Source organism: Crocodylus porosus, unplaced genomic scaffold (genome assembly GCF_001723895.1).
Source record: "Crocodylus porosus isolate Cpor-Errol unplaced genomic scaffold, CroPor_comp1, whole genome shotgun sequence".
NCBI classification, from domain to species: domain Eukaryota; kingdom Metazoa; phylum Chordata; order Crocodylia; family Crocodylidae; genus Crocodylus; species Crocodylus porosus.
The window spans coordinates 51,234,152-51,246,614 of record NW_017728931.1 but is presented as its reverse complement, the minus strand read 5'-3'; the positions used below and the strand labels follow the sequence as shown (position 1 = coordinate 51,246,614).

Sequence of the window (12,463 nt, the reverse complement as noted above, 5' to 3'; positions counted from 1 at the left end):
AAGCGGACAGTGAATGCCACGCAGTGAAACTGCCTGGAGACATGCATAGATGAGGGGCAGGAAGATGGATCCACAGAGCCTCATTCCTGGTCAGATAGGTGGCCAGCTTAGCTTGGGCCAGGAGAGGTTGATCAGGAGGTCCCAGGACTTGGTGGGGCTACTTGCAGCTGGAAGGACATAGAGCAGCTATGAGTTATACTGAGGGCCAAATTTATGCCTGGCTTTAAGCCACCTTTATCCTTTCTCTCTGGGTCCAGTGTTGCGTGTACCTTGGCCAGCCCCAAGGATCTGGTGTTAGGGGTTTGCATGAAGAGATGAGAAAGGAACAGGAAGGGGTAAAAATGAAAATGAGGTAGGTCTGGCAAACAAAGGGATAAGGCATCCTCTGGAGAAAGGAGGCTGAGAGAGCATGGCCAGGACTCCCTCAGAGCATATGAGAACGGTGAATCTCAGTGCTGCATGTCTACACCATATATACTCTGCCATGCTCCCCAGGGCTTGCCAGACCTGGTGGTACAACAGGCAAGGCTGAGAAGGTCTCTGACAAGGCAGAGCGAGGCAGGGAGCTAAGCTACACTCTGCTCTGTGCATAGAGCTGGGAAACAGCACAAAGAAAAGGCTGCTTTTGTTGTGACGTGGGAGGAAGAGCTCATGCGCCTTATCTTTAGTGTTGGGGCCCAGGCACCTTCTGGCCAGTGCCTTTGGGAGAGGATGGGCCCGCTTGCTTGCCCTGAATGGTTAAGACAGCGATTTTCAACTCTGGTACTGTGGTACTTTGGTGTGACTTGAGATCCTTTTCAGGGTGCCCTGGGGTGCTGCTCAGTGTCAGGGCTGTGAGGTGTGCCACAGTGACATATGAGTCACATGATAAACCCAGTGGTATCCAGTAGAAGCGCACAGAGTCAAAACCACTCTGTCCTGCTACGGGCTTTCTGAGTCCTTTGCTACAGTAGAAGTGCTCTTTTATTTTTTCCATAGTCAAAAAAACTGAGTGCAAGAGCTGGCATTTTTGGAAGGGCGCCTTGATCTAAAAAAGCTTAAGAACATGGCTTCAGTGATTCACCTGCCCTGCCTGCCTCCTCCCCACCTGCCTCCAGCACTTGTAACTCATTCACCACAGACAGCATGTTAATGACCCCTCCTCTCTCTCCTCCCAGCAAGCCCCTCCCCAGTGTACCTGACTGCTGATACACCCACACCCCCCCATCCCAGCTCGGGCAGGAGGAACAGGCTGTGTTATATAGGATCCTTTGGGCTCCAGCAGGGAAGCAGTCCAGCATGTGCACCCCCCTGCTCCTTTCCCCAGGCTGGAAGCAGAGCTGCTCCCAAGTGATCCCTCTGCCCAGGCTCTTGTGCTCAGTACTGTCCATACAGGTCTGAGGCAGAGCTGGGGGCCCGGGGCAAGTGCAGCCAGCCAGCGGCTCATCTGGCTCTGCCCTGCCCTGCCCCGCCCCCGGGCTTGCATTCCGGGGTGGGGAGCAGAGAGGCAGCCGGGGCTTGCTCGGCTCAGGCCTGCTTGCATTCCTGCTGGCCAATGGTGCCAGGTGTGTGTCGGGTAGGGCGTGGGCAGAGGCAGGAAGAGATGCAGACGGGAGCAGGAGCACTGTGATCTTGGGCTCTCTGCAGCAGCTTCCACTCTTCCCAGGCTCAAGACACTGGGCACATGCCCCCCTGCTTGCCAGGGGACTGAGCCCTGGGATGGGGGGTGAGTTTGCCTCTCCTTGGCAGTGTTTATGTTGGTGCAGGGAGGCATAGGGGTGCTGGCTGGGTTCTGATCATCTCCTGCTCACACCAGTGAGTTAGGACTGCCAGTGGCCATGGGGTCTTCTCCATCCCTGCCCCCTGCCCCCCCCCACTCCACACACACACACACACACACACACACTTGTGATTCTGTGATGGGAAGCATACGGATCCTGGCTTGAGCAGGGGACAAGAGCAGGGGGTCTCTCCAGCCCTGTGCTTCTAGGAGGGTGCCTGGTGACCTGGGATGCTGAGAGGGACCGTATCTGTCCCCAGGCTGGAGAAGTGACTGGCTTAGCATTTTATGATCAGCACAGCCACAATGGGGGAAGACTGGGATGGGAGAGGCCAGGGTGTGCCTGCCTACTTGGATGGTGAGACAGCCAGAAACCTGCCCTGGGGGGTCGGATGCTGGCAGTCGCACAGACTAGGTGTCAGCCAACCAGTGCTGAAGGAGAGTAGTTCCACCCCCACTCCTTCCCCAGCCTGGGCTAGTCTAAACCCCTGACAGAGCACAGGGACTCTGCGGTTGTGCAGGGCAAGGAAGAAGAGGCCAGTTTGGTAGTGGAAGGCTCTGGCTGTGTGTTTTCAGCATGCCAGGTAAGAGAGTCCTGCTGGGGTGGGCAGGCGGGGGGGCCAGCATGTAGGTGTTTATGTTTGTTGCACCTTGATCTTCAGGTGGCACCAGTGGTTAGGAGCGCCTTCACGCATCCACTCCACCTGGTGAGAAGGCTGCCACCCTTTCTTTCAGATGTGGATCTCCCCTGCTTCTGGAACCCCGAGGGTAGACTACTGCAGTTCTGCCCTCGAAGACTGTGCAGAAGGTGCAGCTGGTGCACAATGCAGTGTCCCGCCTTCTGATGGGGGAGGGTTGGCAGAAGCATGTTACTCCAGTGCTCCAGAGTCTACACTGGCTCCCAGTGGCTTTCCAAGTGCAATTCAGAGCGCTGGTTTTGACCTATGAGTTCCTAAACAGTCTGGTTTCCCAGTACGTACCTAAGCAACTGCCTTCTCCCATATGTCCCACCTCAATCCATAAGCTCCCATATGTCCTACCTTGATCCAAGCAACCTCCTGCAAGGATCATCTGTGGAGCAATTTTGGGGATAAGTCACAGGAGGTAATTTTTGGTAATTGCTCCTTAGCCCTAGAACTCCTTCTCCCTTGTGGTCTGTCAAAACTCAAGTCTAGGCTTCTTTCTGAGAAGAGTTGTAAGACCTTTTTTATTTGGTCAGGCCTTTAATAGGTAGGGCTCAGTTTGGGGGCATTGTCTGCTGAGTTTGTTCTGTTACATATTATCTATTTTAATATTCCTCCTGTCTTTGTAATGTGTCTGTTTTTTTTTATTGTAATCTGCCCTGAGCCTCTGCTGGGGAGGACTGCAGATCAATTTAATGAATAGATAAGTAATGGTATATCAGTGAGAGCCAACCTTTTTAGTAGGCATGGAGTGCCACTCCAATCGCCTTCCCCTGCTGGATCTGCTGCTCTGCTTTCTGCTCCCTGCCCTCTTCCCAATCTGCCACATCCCCCTTGTTTAGGATCTGAGAGGTAGCACAAAACATTATCTGGCCAAACCTGCAGTGACAGAGGTGGAGAGAGAGAGAGAGAGAGAGAACTAGTACACTATGTCTGGATGTCTGATCACTATGATTTCATTGGATTGTCTAGGTTGTCTCAGCCCTACCCTGGAGGGGCATTGCCACCAGACCTAAGTAAGCACCTAAGCTGAGGGTGTCAGTGGAGGCGCACACGTTTGCTGCAGCTCTGAATGGGGCCTGTTTAGATTTATTCACCATACCCCTAAGCAGCTACCTCCCAGTGGGACTCCAGTGTTGAAGCTACACCCCTCTTCACCTCCCCCCACTCCCAGGTCTGTTGCAGGTGGGGACTGGAATGGGAAACTCGGTGTCCACTTTCATTCAGACAGAAACTTTCATAGAAACCACTTTGCCCACATCCAAGGACCTGAAGTGTCTTTGCCCTGCCTTGGATGTGCTGCTGCTGGCAGAGGAGAGGAATTCAGGCCTAGGTTGTCTCTGCTGAAAATACCTGCCAGGAAGCTGTTTGTTGACTGAATAGGTACACAGCACCCAGTTGGATTTCTTTCAGGAGGATTTAAGTCAAGTCCAGAAGTATGCTGCCAAAGAATAGAGCTCAGAACTGCAGCCAAGCCATCTTAAGAAACCAGGGTGCCTTCTACATGCTCTGTTCAATTCCCCTTCAGCAGGACTCTGCCCCTGAGCTAGTGAATTAATCACAAATGGGGGATGAACATCCCTTGCAATAATGCAACATCTCCTTTGTCTCTAGGGCCTCTCAGCCAACAGGAAGGTTATGGGCACGGAGTGCTCTAATTACATCATGTACACTGGACCCAGGAATACATGAACCTTTACTTAATGGATTAACTCCTGAACAAATCTTTAGCTGGCATCCTTGCTATGCAGGCTGGTAATTTAGAGTCCTAAGATACTGCTCTCACCCTGAGGGCTGTTGAAGGAGGTGGAGATTTCCTCTCATTTGCCTTGGTGGAATTTGAATCTGCTGAGCTGCCAGGGAGATTCCAGGCCACTTTGTGCATCATTGGAATCAGGGCCAGGATTTTTATCAGTCTTTCTGGAGGCGTAGATGTACATAGAGAAAGGAAAATGGCTTCCAGCCTGAGGAGACCTATACTTTATAGCTGAATGGGAGGGTCAGAGAGAGGGCTTGTTTTGAATAATGAAGCAGTTCCCATTCCCTAAGGGAAAGTAATTTGGCAGCTGAGTTGGTGACTGTTTGGAAAAAATGTGCTTGCGCTTTACTTTGTGCTTGCTCATAGGCTGGGCTGTGCCACTAACTGGAGTAACTCATCTGCTAGTGTAACGGGGTACAGCTCCCTTGACACTAGTGTCCATTTCCATTAGAAGTGAATTGGGCTGCTGTGCCAGATATTTGTGATGCCCCAGTTTAAAAGGTACAGCATGTTGTGAACATGCCCCCTAGATTCCCTTTGCTTCCAGTGCCTCAAGCTGACCTATATGGGAAACTGCATTCTAGACCACTGGTTCTCAACCTTCTTAGACCCAAGGCACCCCTCAGCAAATGCCAGCTGTGAGCTTTCACTTGGTTTTTGATTATGGAAAACTTAATAGAGCAGTTCTTCTATTGCAAAAAACTCAAAAAGACCACACTAGGTCATCAGGTTTTTAATGCTATGGATTCCTATTTGAAATCTCTGGGTTTATCTTGTGAATCATGTCAGTGTTTTCACACCTTTCAGTGCTAATATTGCATAGCACCCTTAAAAGAGTCTTGCAGCATCCTGGGATGCTGTTGCACCCTGGCTGAGAATCACTTTTCTAGCCCCTCTTCTGACTTCCTGAAGCTGACATGTATCGGGGGAATGCAGCATTAGATCATCTCGCTGTTCGAGGGCTTCATAGGGGATATTCTGACTTCCCCTTAGAAACACATTGCTCCCCAGGTCTGAACTAGCAGGCTAGGAGAGAAAGAAGGAGCAGATTGTTAGGGGAGCAAAGAACACATCTTCCAGAGACTTCCCTGATCAGGACTTGTCCTCTTCACTCCATTGAGTACTGCTATCTCTTGGCTGTCTCTCTTTGTGGGAGGCTGGGGATTGGCACAGACAGAAGAGAATGTACTGTTAGATCTGTCCCCAGTCAGAGAGCAGAGGCTGATCTGTATGGGAGCAGATGCTTTCTTTCTTCACCATATTCCTAGTGTCCCAGGCTGACACTTCTTAGTATTCTGGTTAGTTCTTATACTTAGGGGACCTGATCATGTTTTTCAACCCAGTAGTAGGCAAACTGACCCCTTGCCATTCTCCAAGCCTATGATTCCCCTTTTATAGAATCATAGAAGTGTAGAACCAAAAGGGACCTGTAGGATCATTGAGTCTGGTCCCCTGCTATGGGCAGGAAGTTATTGGGCTTAGACAAACTCAGCAAGGTGCCTGTCCAGCCTCTTCTTGAACACCTCCAATGATGGTGACTGCACCATCTCTGGTGGGAGTGTGTTCCAGTTTCAGGTGACCCTTATGGAGAAAAAGTTCTTCCTTATGTCTAGTCTGAATTTGCTGTCTATAAGCTTATGTCCATTTGTCCTTGTCCTCTCTTGAGGTACCTTCCTGAAGAGTTGCTCCCTTAGCTTTGTGTCCTTTTCTGATGTACTTGTAGGTTGCCATCAGATCACTTCTCAGCCTTTTCTTACTCAGGCTAAACAGGTCCAATTCAACTGAGTCTCTCCTTGTAGGGCTTATCCTCCATGCCTTTGACCATGCAGGTGGCCCTTCTTTGTGCCCTCTTGAGCTTATCCATGTCCCTCTTGAAGTGCGGTGCCCAGAACTGGACACAGTTCTCCAGCTGAGGTCTCACCAGTGCTGAATACAGAGGGAGGAGCATCTCCCTGGATCTCCTGGACATACATCAACTAATGCACACCAGAGCTGTATTTGCTTTCCTAGTGACCTCATCGCACTGCTGACTCATGCTGATCTTCTGGTTGATTGTAACCCAAAGGTCTCGCTCAGTTTCTGTGCCAGTCAGTGAGCCACCACCCATCGTGTAGTTGTGGTGAGGGTTCTTCCTATCCAGGTGAAGGACTTTGCACTTACCTTTGTTAAATTTTATCTGATTCTGCTTTGCCCAAGAGTCCAGCCTGTCAAAATCTTCTTGGATCCTGGCCCTATCCTCCAGTGTGCCCGCATTTCCCCACAGCTTGGTATCATCCATTAACTTAATAACTGAGCTTCCCGTGCCCTCATCCAGATCATTGATTAATATATTAAAGAGCACGGGTCCAAGCACAGCTCCATGGGAGACACCACTAGAGACGGCCTTCCAGGATGAGGTCAGCCCATTGATTACTCTCCACTGGGAGCAGTCTCTAAGCCAATTGTCCACCCGCCTCACTGAGGACTGGTCAAGTCCAGCACCCTCGAGTTTGTTTGAGAGAATCTCATGGGAGAGCAAATCAAAGGCTTTACTGAAGTCTAAGTATATCACATCTACCACGTGTCCCTCATCCAGATGGTTAGTTACCTGGTCATAGAAGGACACAAGTTTTGTCAAGCATGATCTACCCTCAACAAAGCTGATTGATTCTTAACACCCTGTTCATTTCCAGTTTGCAAATGATGGCCTCCTTAGTAAGTTTTTCAAAACTGTTGTCATGCTACAGGCTCTCTCTCTGTCTTCCTAGATGCTGAGGATGCCCTGGGCCAGGTCCAAAGTGTTTCAGGGGAAGAAGAGAAGGAAGAGGCCTTGTGGGAGAAGATTGAGAGTGTGCGGCACCAGCTGACCCGCTCCCTGAACCCAGCCAAACTGACCCCATACCTGCGCCAGTGCCGTGTAATAGATGAGCAGGACGAAGAAGAGGTGCTGAGCTCGTGCAGGTTCCCATGCAAGAGCAACCGTACAGGTGGGAGAGAGCAGGTGCTCCCCGTGGGACATGGGGAGCCCAATGTTAACCCTTCCATCAGCAGAGCTACCCCAATGCCCAGGGCTCTCACCTGGCATATACTTTCCATGCTAGCATTTCATCATTGCTGCTTTTTGCAGTGACTCTCTGCACAGCTGATGCTTCTGTCTTGCTCCCTTCGGCAACTCCCACCCACAGCCAGCGCTATCCTGTATTGTAACACCCCCATACACAGTTGGCAGTCTTGGCCTGTTACCTACAGTGACTCCCCCTGCACATCCAGCACTCCTGCCCTGTTTGTAATAGAGGCCACTGCTCACACATGGCTACCTTGCCAGCTGAGGTCCCACTGTGTGTAGGCACACTGTGAATTGGCTACTTCATACAGTGGAGTTGCATGTAGTTTTTCCTCCATTTAGTGATGGCTCAGTCCAGTGTCTTCCTTTCTCTCATTAGGGCACCTGATAGACATCCTTCGAAGCCGTGGAAAGCGAGGCTATGAAGCCTTCCTGGAGTCCCTGGAGTTTTATTACCCAGAGCAGTTCATCCGGCTGACGGGGAGGGAGCCAGCCCAGCGCTGCTCTATGATCCTGGGTAGGTGCAGGATTCCTTGTCCCTCTCTCTTCAAGTGTCTCGTTGCATGTGTGACAGAATGGGTAGAATCCAGAACCCCAAACCTGACTTAGGAACTTAGTGTCTCTATGAGGAGCCTCAAACCCTGAACCCTACATCAGGGAGAGCTCTGGGGCATGTGAGGAGCCCTGGGTTGGGGGAGGCTTGGGGTGTGCATGAGAATCCCAGGGTCCTGAGTCCTGGGTTGACTGACAGATGGGTGGTCTAGGTGTAGGGTGGATTGTTAGGAGTTGTCTGTGACTGTCTTCTGTCCCCTAGATGAGGAGGGTCCGGAGGGTTTGACCCAGTTCCTGATGATGGAAGTGAAGAAGGTGAGGGCTCAGCGGCAAGAGCATCTGTTGAGAGAGCACCAGTTACAAGTGAAGAACCAGGCCCTGGAGCAGGAGCAAGCTCGGCTGGAGCAGCGGCTGCAGGAGCTGCTGAAGGTGCAGGAGCGATACCAGAGGCTGCGGGAGGAGTGGGACTCCCACAGCATGGAGCTGCTGCGGCTGAAGGACGAGAACTACATGCTAGCCATGCGCTATGCACAGCTGTGTGAGGAGAAGAACATGGCCGTTCTGCGGAGCCGGGACCTGCAGCTGGTGGTATGGTGGGGAAGGAGATGAATATCAGGGGACGGGTATGAAGGCGTAGTGTCAGAGCATATTAATGAGCAGGAGTGTGTGTTGGGCTCTAAATTAGAGAGTGAAACATGGAGTGCGGGTACTTTCTGACAGATGAAAAAGGATGTATTACATTAGTAAGAGTGTATATGGGCAAGTGAATCTATGTGAGTTAGCAGTTATGGGTGTGTGTGAGTGTGTACACCTAAATGGTAGGTGGTACTTTTATTGGACATCTGTAGGTGTATTCAGTTAGGTTTTAGTAATTACACCTGTGCTGTGAGCTGCTCTGTCAGTGTGTGTCTGTGCTGCAAGTCGCTCTGTGTATGTGTATGAAGGCAATTAGCCTTTTAAAGTCAGGAACAAGGTAGGGCAGGGTGGCACCTTAGAGACTAACTGATTCAGAGATGCATGAGCTTTTGTAGGCAACAACCTCCTTTGCCAGATGCTAGGAATGGACTGGCTGCTGTATAAATTGTTTCACACAGTAGATTGGATGTGCGTATGCACCTATGCACCTATCAGAATGGTGCTTTGTCAGGGCATGTTCCTGTGCTGGGTGTTGGTCTGTCTGAGCATATCTTTGTTGCTCTGTCAATGTGTATTATGTGTTGGTTGTAGTGTTTATTTCCTCTGATATAACACTCTTACCCATTTATTTTAGTAGGAACGAGCACATGTGTCTAGTTGTGCTTACCTTAGGCATGTGTGCGTGCTGTGCAAGGTTCACTGTATTGCCTGGCATTTGGTCTTGACATCAAAGTTCTTGGCACAGCACCTACTTTCATCCTCACCTCCTCATCCCTTAGATGATGCTACAGTGTTGAAGTCTTGGAGGAAGTAATGACTCCACACCCTACTTGTAACACTTTCACCTCTGGCAAAGACATACCCATTTCCCCTGTCTGAGTTGGACTAGCCTATTTATAACTACCTTATTAATTAGACCTCTGCCTTGTGGTGTTTCCTTTGTTAGTCCAGTTCTGTAGCAGGCAAACTGAGTTATGCTCTTAGCATAACTTTAGGCCTTTCTGGAACTAAGCAATTAAATTATACAGAGTACCTTATAAGGCACTAGGAAAAGTGAGCGCTATGATTGGTACGGTGGACTAATCAGGTACAGTAATTTCCCTAAAAGGAAAGGAAACCAAAAATGGAATAGGATTGGAATACCTTATCTAAAAAGATGAGGATTGGACAGTTTGAGGTGAGAAAGTTACAAAAGTAGTGGACAAACAAAGAGACAGTATGTGTTTTGTGTTGCCACCCTGGGGAGACAGGAGCAACCTTAGAATTCTTGTTTGAACAACAAGAAATCCAGAAACGAACATCCCACACACCCAACAGGGGATCCGAGGATGGTACCACTGACGATCGCTGCTGTAACATCAGACCCCAGGTCTGGTCTGTTTCTTGGGAGCTGGGACCCTGTAGAGTACAGTTCCCTGGTATCTGGAAGCCCTCCTAAGCCCTTGCTGGCTTAGGTATGTTCCTTCCTAAAGCTCTCAAGTTCTCAGTGGCTGTGAGAGCTCAAATTTCTTGATTAACCCCCTCAGCAGCAATGTAGCAGCAAAGCAAGGACAGCAGGCTTAGCAAAGGACTTGCCTAACCACCCACATTATAATCTTACTGAAAATAATAGTTCTGAATAGTCTGATCTCAGCCCTTCCTGGGAGTTCTGGGTTTGGATAGCTTTCTCCAGGAAGGCAGCTTTTCCTGCCTCTTTATCCCAGGCTTTTGGCATGGGTTGCCCCCTTGCATGGAGAGTCCCTTCTTTAAATATAGTTTCTCTGAACCCTAGGCTAGTGGTTTTCAACCTGTGGACTACATACCTCTTGGGTCCACAGTCTAAGGGGTCTGCGACATGACTACGATCAATTAAAAGTATGTGAATACCTACACTTACAATTCAAAGGGGTCCACACCTCCATTCAAAATTTTCAAAGTGGTCCACAAATTAAACAAGGTTGAAAACCACTGCTCTAAGCAGGCTGTCAGCATGGGAAACTGCAGATCTTGCTATGCACTCTGGCTGGGATTTTCCACTTCCCTCCCCCAAGGCAGTTCCCAAAGAGTTTATTATTCCAGGAACTGGCGGGTCTTTGAGAGCTCATCAGAGCTGATGGTCCTAGATTGCTCTGTGACTGCTCCTCAGGCATAGTCATTCTATGAGGTGTCAAGCCCCTGCTTCAAAATGGATGCCTTCTCATAGGTGGAGGTTGCAGTATCGTCTACCGGTCATAAACAGGCATGGAGGTCACACTACAAAGTAGAGCCCCTGAGGCAAAGTGCTGTTTGCACAGCAATTTGGAACAAACATATCTCCTGTTTTTACACCCACCAGGCTCATTTGGTTGGTGACCTAAGCCAGACCTGATTACATGATGCTGTCTGGGAGCCCTTGTTTTTATTGCTCCCAAGCCCTGTCTCAGTGTATCTACTTTGATCTGCTACAGGAAGGTGAGGGTGATGAGGGGTGATGCCATCTCTGTTCTCTGCATCTCAGGTAGACCAGCTGAAATGTAAGGTCACCAGCCTGGAGGAGGAATGCAACCTGCTGAGGAAACACATGTCCACCATGCCCCAGCGGGAGGCAGAGGAGCAGAGCCACTCCGACATGGTGTCTGATCTGTGGACTGAGAACCAGAGATTAACAGTTTCACTCCAGGAGCTGCAGGGCAGGTTGCAGGTACCAGCTAGTGGTGACAGGGCCAAAGGGAGAGGAGAAAGCAGGCCTTAGTTCTGACTCCTCTGTGGCTATACTGACCTTTGCTTGCTTGGGCTCTCCCTGTGGAGACTTCTGAGCATCTGGCTGCAGCAAGATGTAGCACAGAGGGGGTTCGGTTCTCTTTAGCATTGCATTTCCCCTTTTCAGGTGTTTTGGACTGTTGAGGCTGCAGCTGAGGCCCTTGTCTGTGTCAAAGAACTTAGCCTCTGCTGCAATACAGTCCTGCTGATGTTTTAAGAGCTAGCTCTGCTGACCAGGTAGGGGAGGGAAACAATAAAAGAGCAGGTTTATTTATAGAGTCTAACAATAAGCAGGGGCTGTGGACACAGGCGCAAAAATAGAAAGGGAAGCTTGACTCAAGAATAACAACCACAAGAACAATAAAAGGGAGGAACCACCACCCAAGGGTGTTCAGGAATAGCACACGGAAACCATTCCAACCAGCAACGAGGCCCTCGTCTAAAATCCTGAGTTAGATTCTCTCTCCTCCCTGATCCCTGGTTTGGGGCCTGTGGTAGCCTTAGCCATCTGGGTGAAGAGAAGGGACATTTGGGCTCTACGAGGCATCTGAGATGGGTGGCTTGATAAGGCCCCAGAGTGGTATTCTGGCAAAGTGGTGTCGGCTCCTGGCTCTGCTACAGGTTCCTTGTGTGACCTTGGGCAAGCCACCTGATCCCTTTCATGCCTCAGTTAGCCACAATCAGCCTTTGTTTGTCTGGCCTATTCAGCCCATAACCTATTTAGGGGCAGGATTGTTTCTGGCCAAAGTTATGTGCAGTGCTGAGCATGGTGAGGTTTGGAAAGCAGTGTGGCCTCTAGGTGGAAGTAGTAGTAGTAATGCTTATTTGTCAGTTGGCTCACAGGCTGAGCCTAAACCTGCCTCCAATTTCCAGAATCTCTCGGAGCCTGTGGTTTGGTCACTCTGATTTGTTCTCTGCCAGGCAGCAGGTGAGACCCAGGTGCCAGGATCTGAGCAGATCCTCCTGGACATTCTGGAGCATGACTGGAAGGAAGCTCAAGATGATCGGCAGGAGTTGTGCCAGAAGCTCCACTCTGTGCAGAACGAACTGCAGTGGGCAGAGGAGCTAAGGGATAAGGTAATATAGTGCATGCACACATTGGTGCCTTTGAAAGATGAGGTCCTTCAGCAGCTGGGCTGTTTGACCTGGGAGGAAGTGACTGTTTCTGGTTCCTGTTTCCAGTATCTGCAGGAGATGGAAGACCTTCAGCTGAAGTATCGGACTCTGCAGAAGGATTGTGACCTATACAAACACCGGATGAACACAGTGTTGTCTCAGCTGGAGGAAATAGAGAAGGAGAGGGATCAGGTGAG

The 12,463-nt window shown here is 50.0% G+C and overlaps 1 protein-coding gene across 3 annotated transcripts in view; it reads left to right on the top strand.

The window, feature by feature from the left end:
* Nucleotides 1–1,466: 1,466 nt before the first annotated feature.
* The window catches only part of CARD10 (caspase recruitment domain family member 10), a 22,898-nt gene continuing 11,901 nt past the window's right edge, over nucleotides 1,467–12,463 (top strand). The window contains exons 1-7 of one of the 3 annotated variants that reach the window (XM_019544874.1): nucleotides 1,467–1,544; nucleotides 6,949–7,167; nucleotides 7,624–7,761; nucleotides 8,059–8,384; nucleotides 10,909–11,091; nucleotides 12,072–12,227; nucleotides 12,333–12,458. In XM_019544874.1, coding sequence (XP_019400419.1) covers nucleotides 1,535–1,544; nucleotides 6,949–7,167; nucleotides 7,624–7,761; nucleotides 8,059–8,384; nucleotides 10,909–11,091; nucleotides 12,072–12,227; nucleotides 12,333–12,458 — 1,158 coding nt within the window. In that variant the 5' untranslated portion in view covers nucleotides 1,467–1,534. Of the gene's footprint in view, nucleotides 1,545–1,674; nucleotides 1,706–1,918; nucleotides 2,344–6,948; nucleotides 7,168–7,623; nucleotides 7,762–8,058; nucleotides 8,385–10,908; nucleotides 11,092–12,071; nucleotides 12,228–12,332; nucleotides 12,459–12,463 lie in introns of those variants that run through there. The other 2 variants (XM_019544876.1, XM_019544875.1) reach the window with 2 other exon arrangements.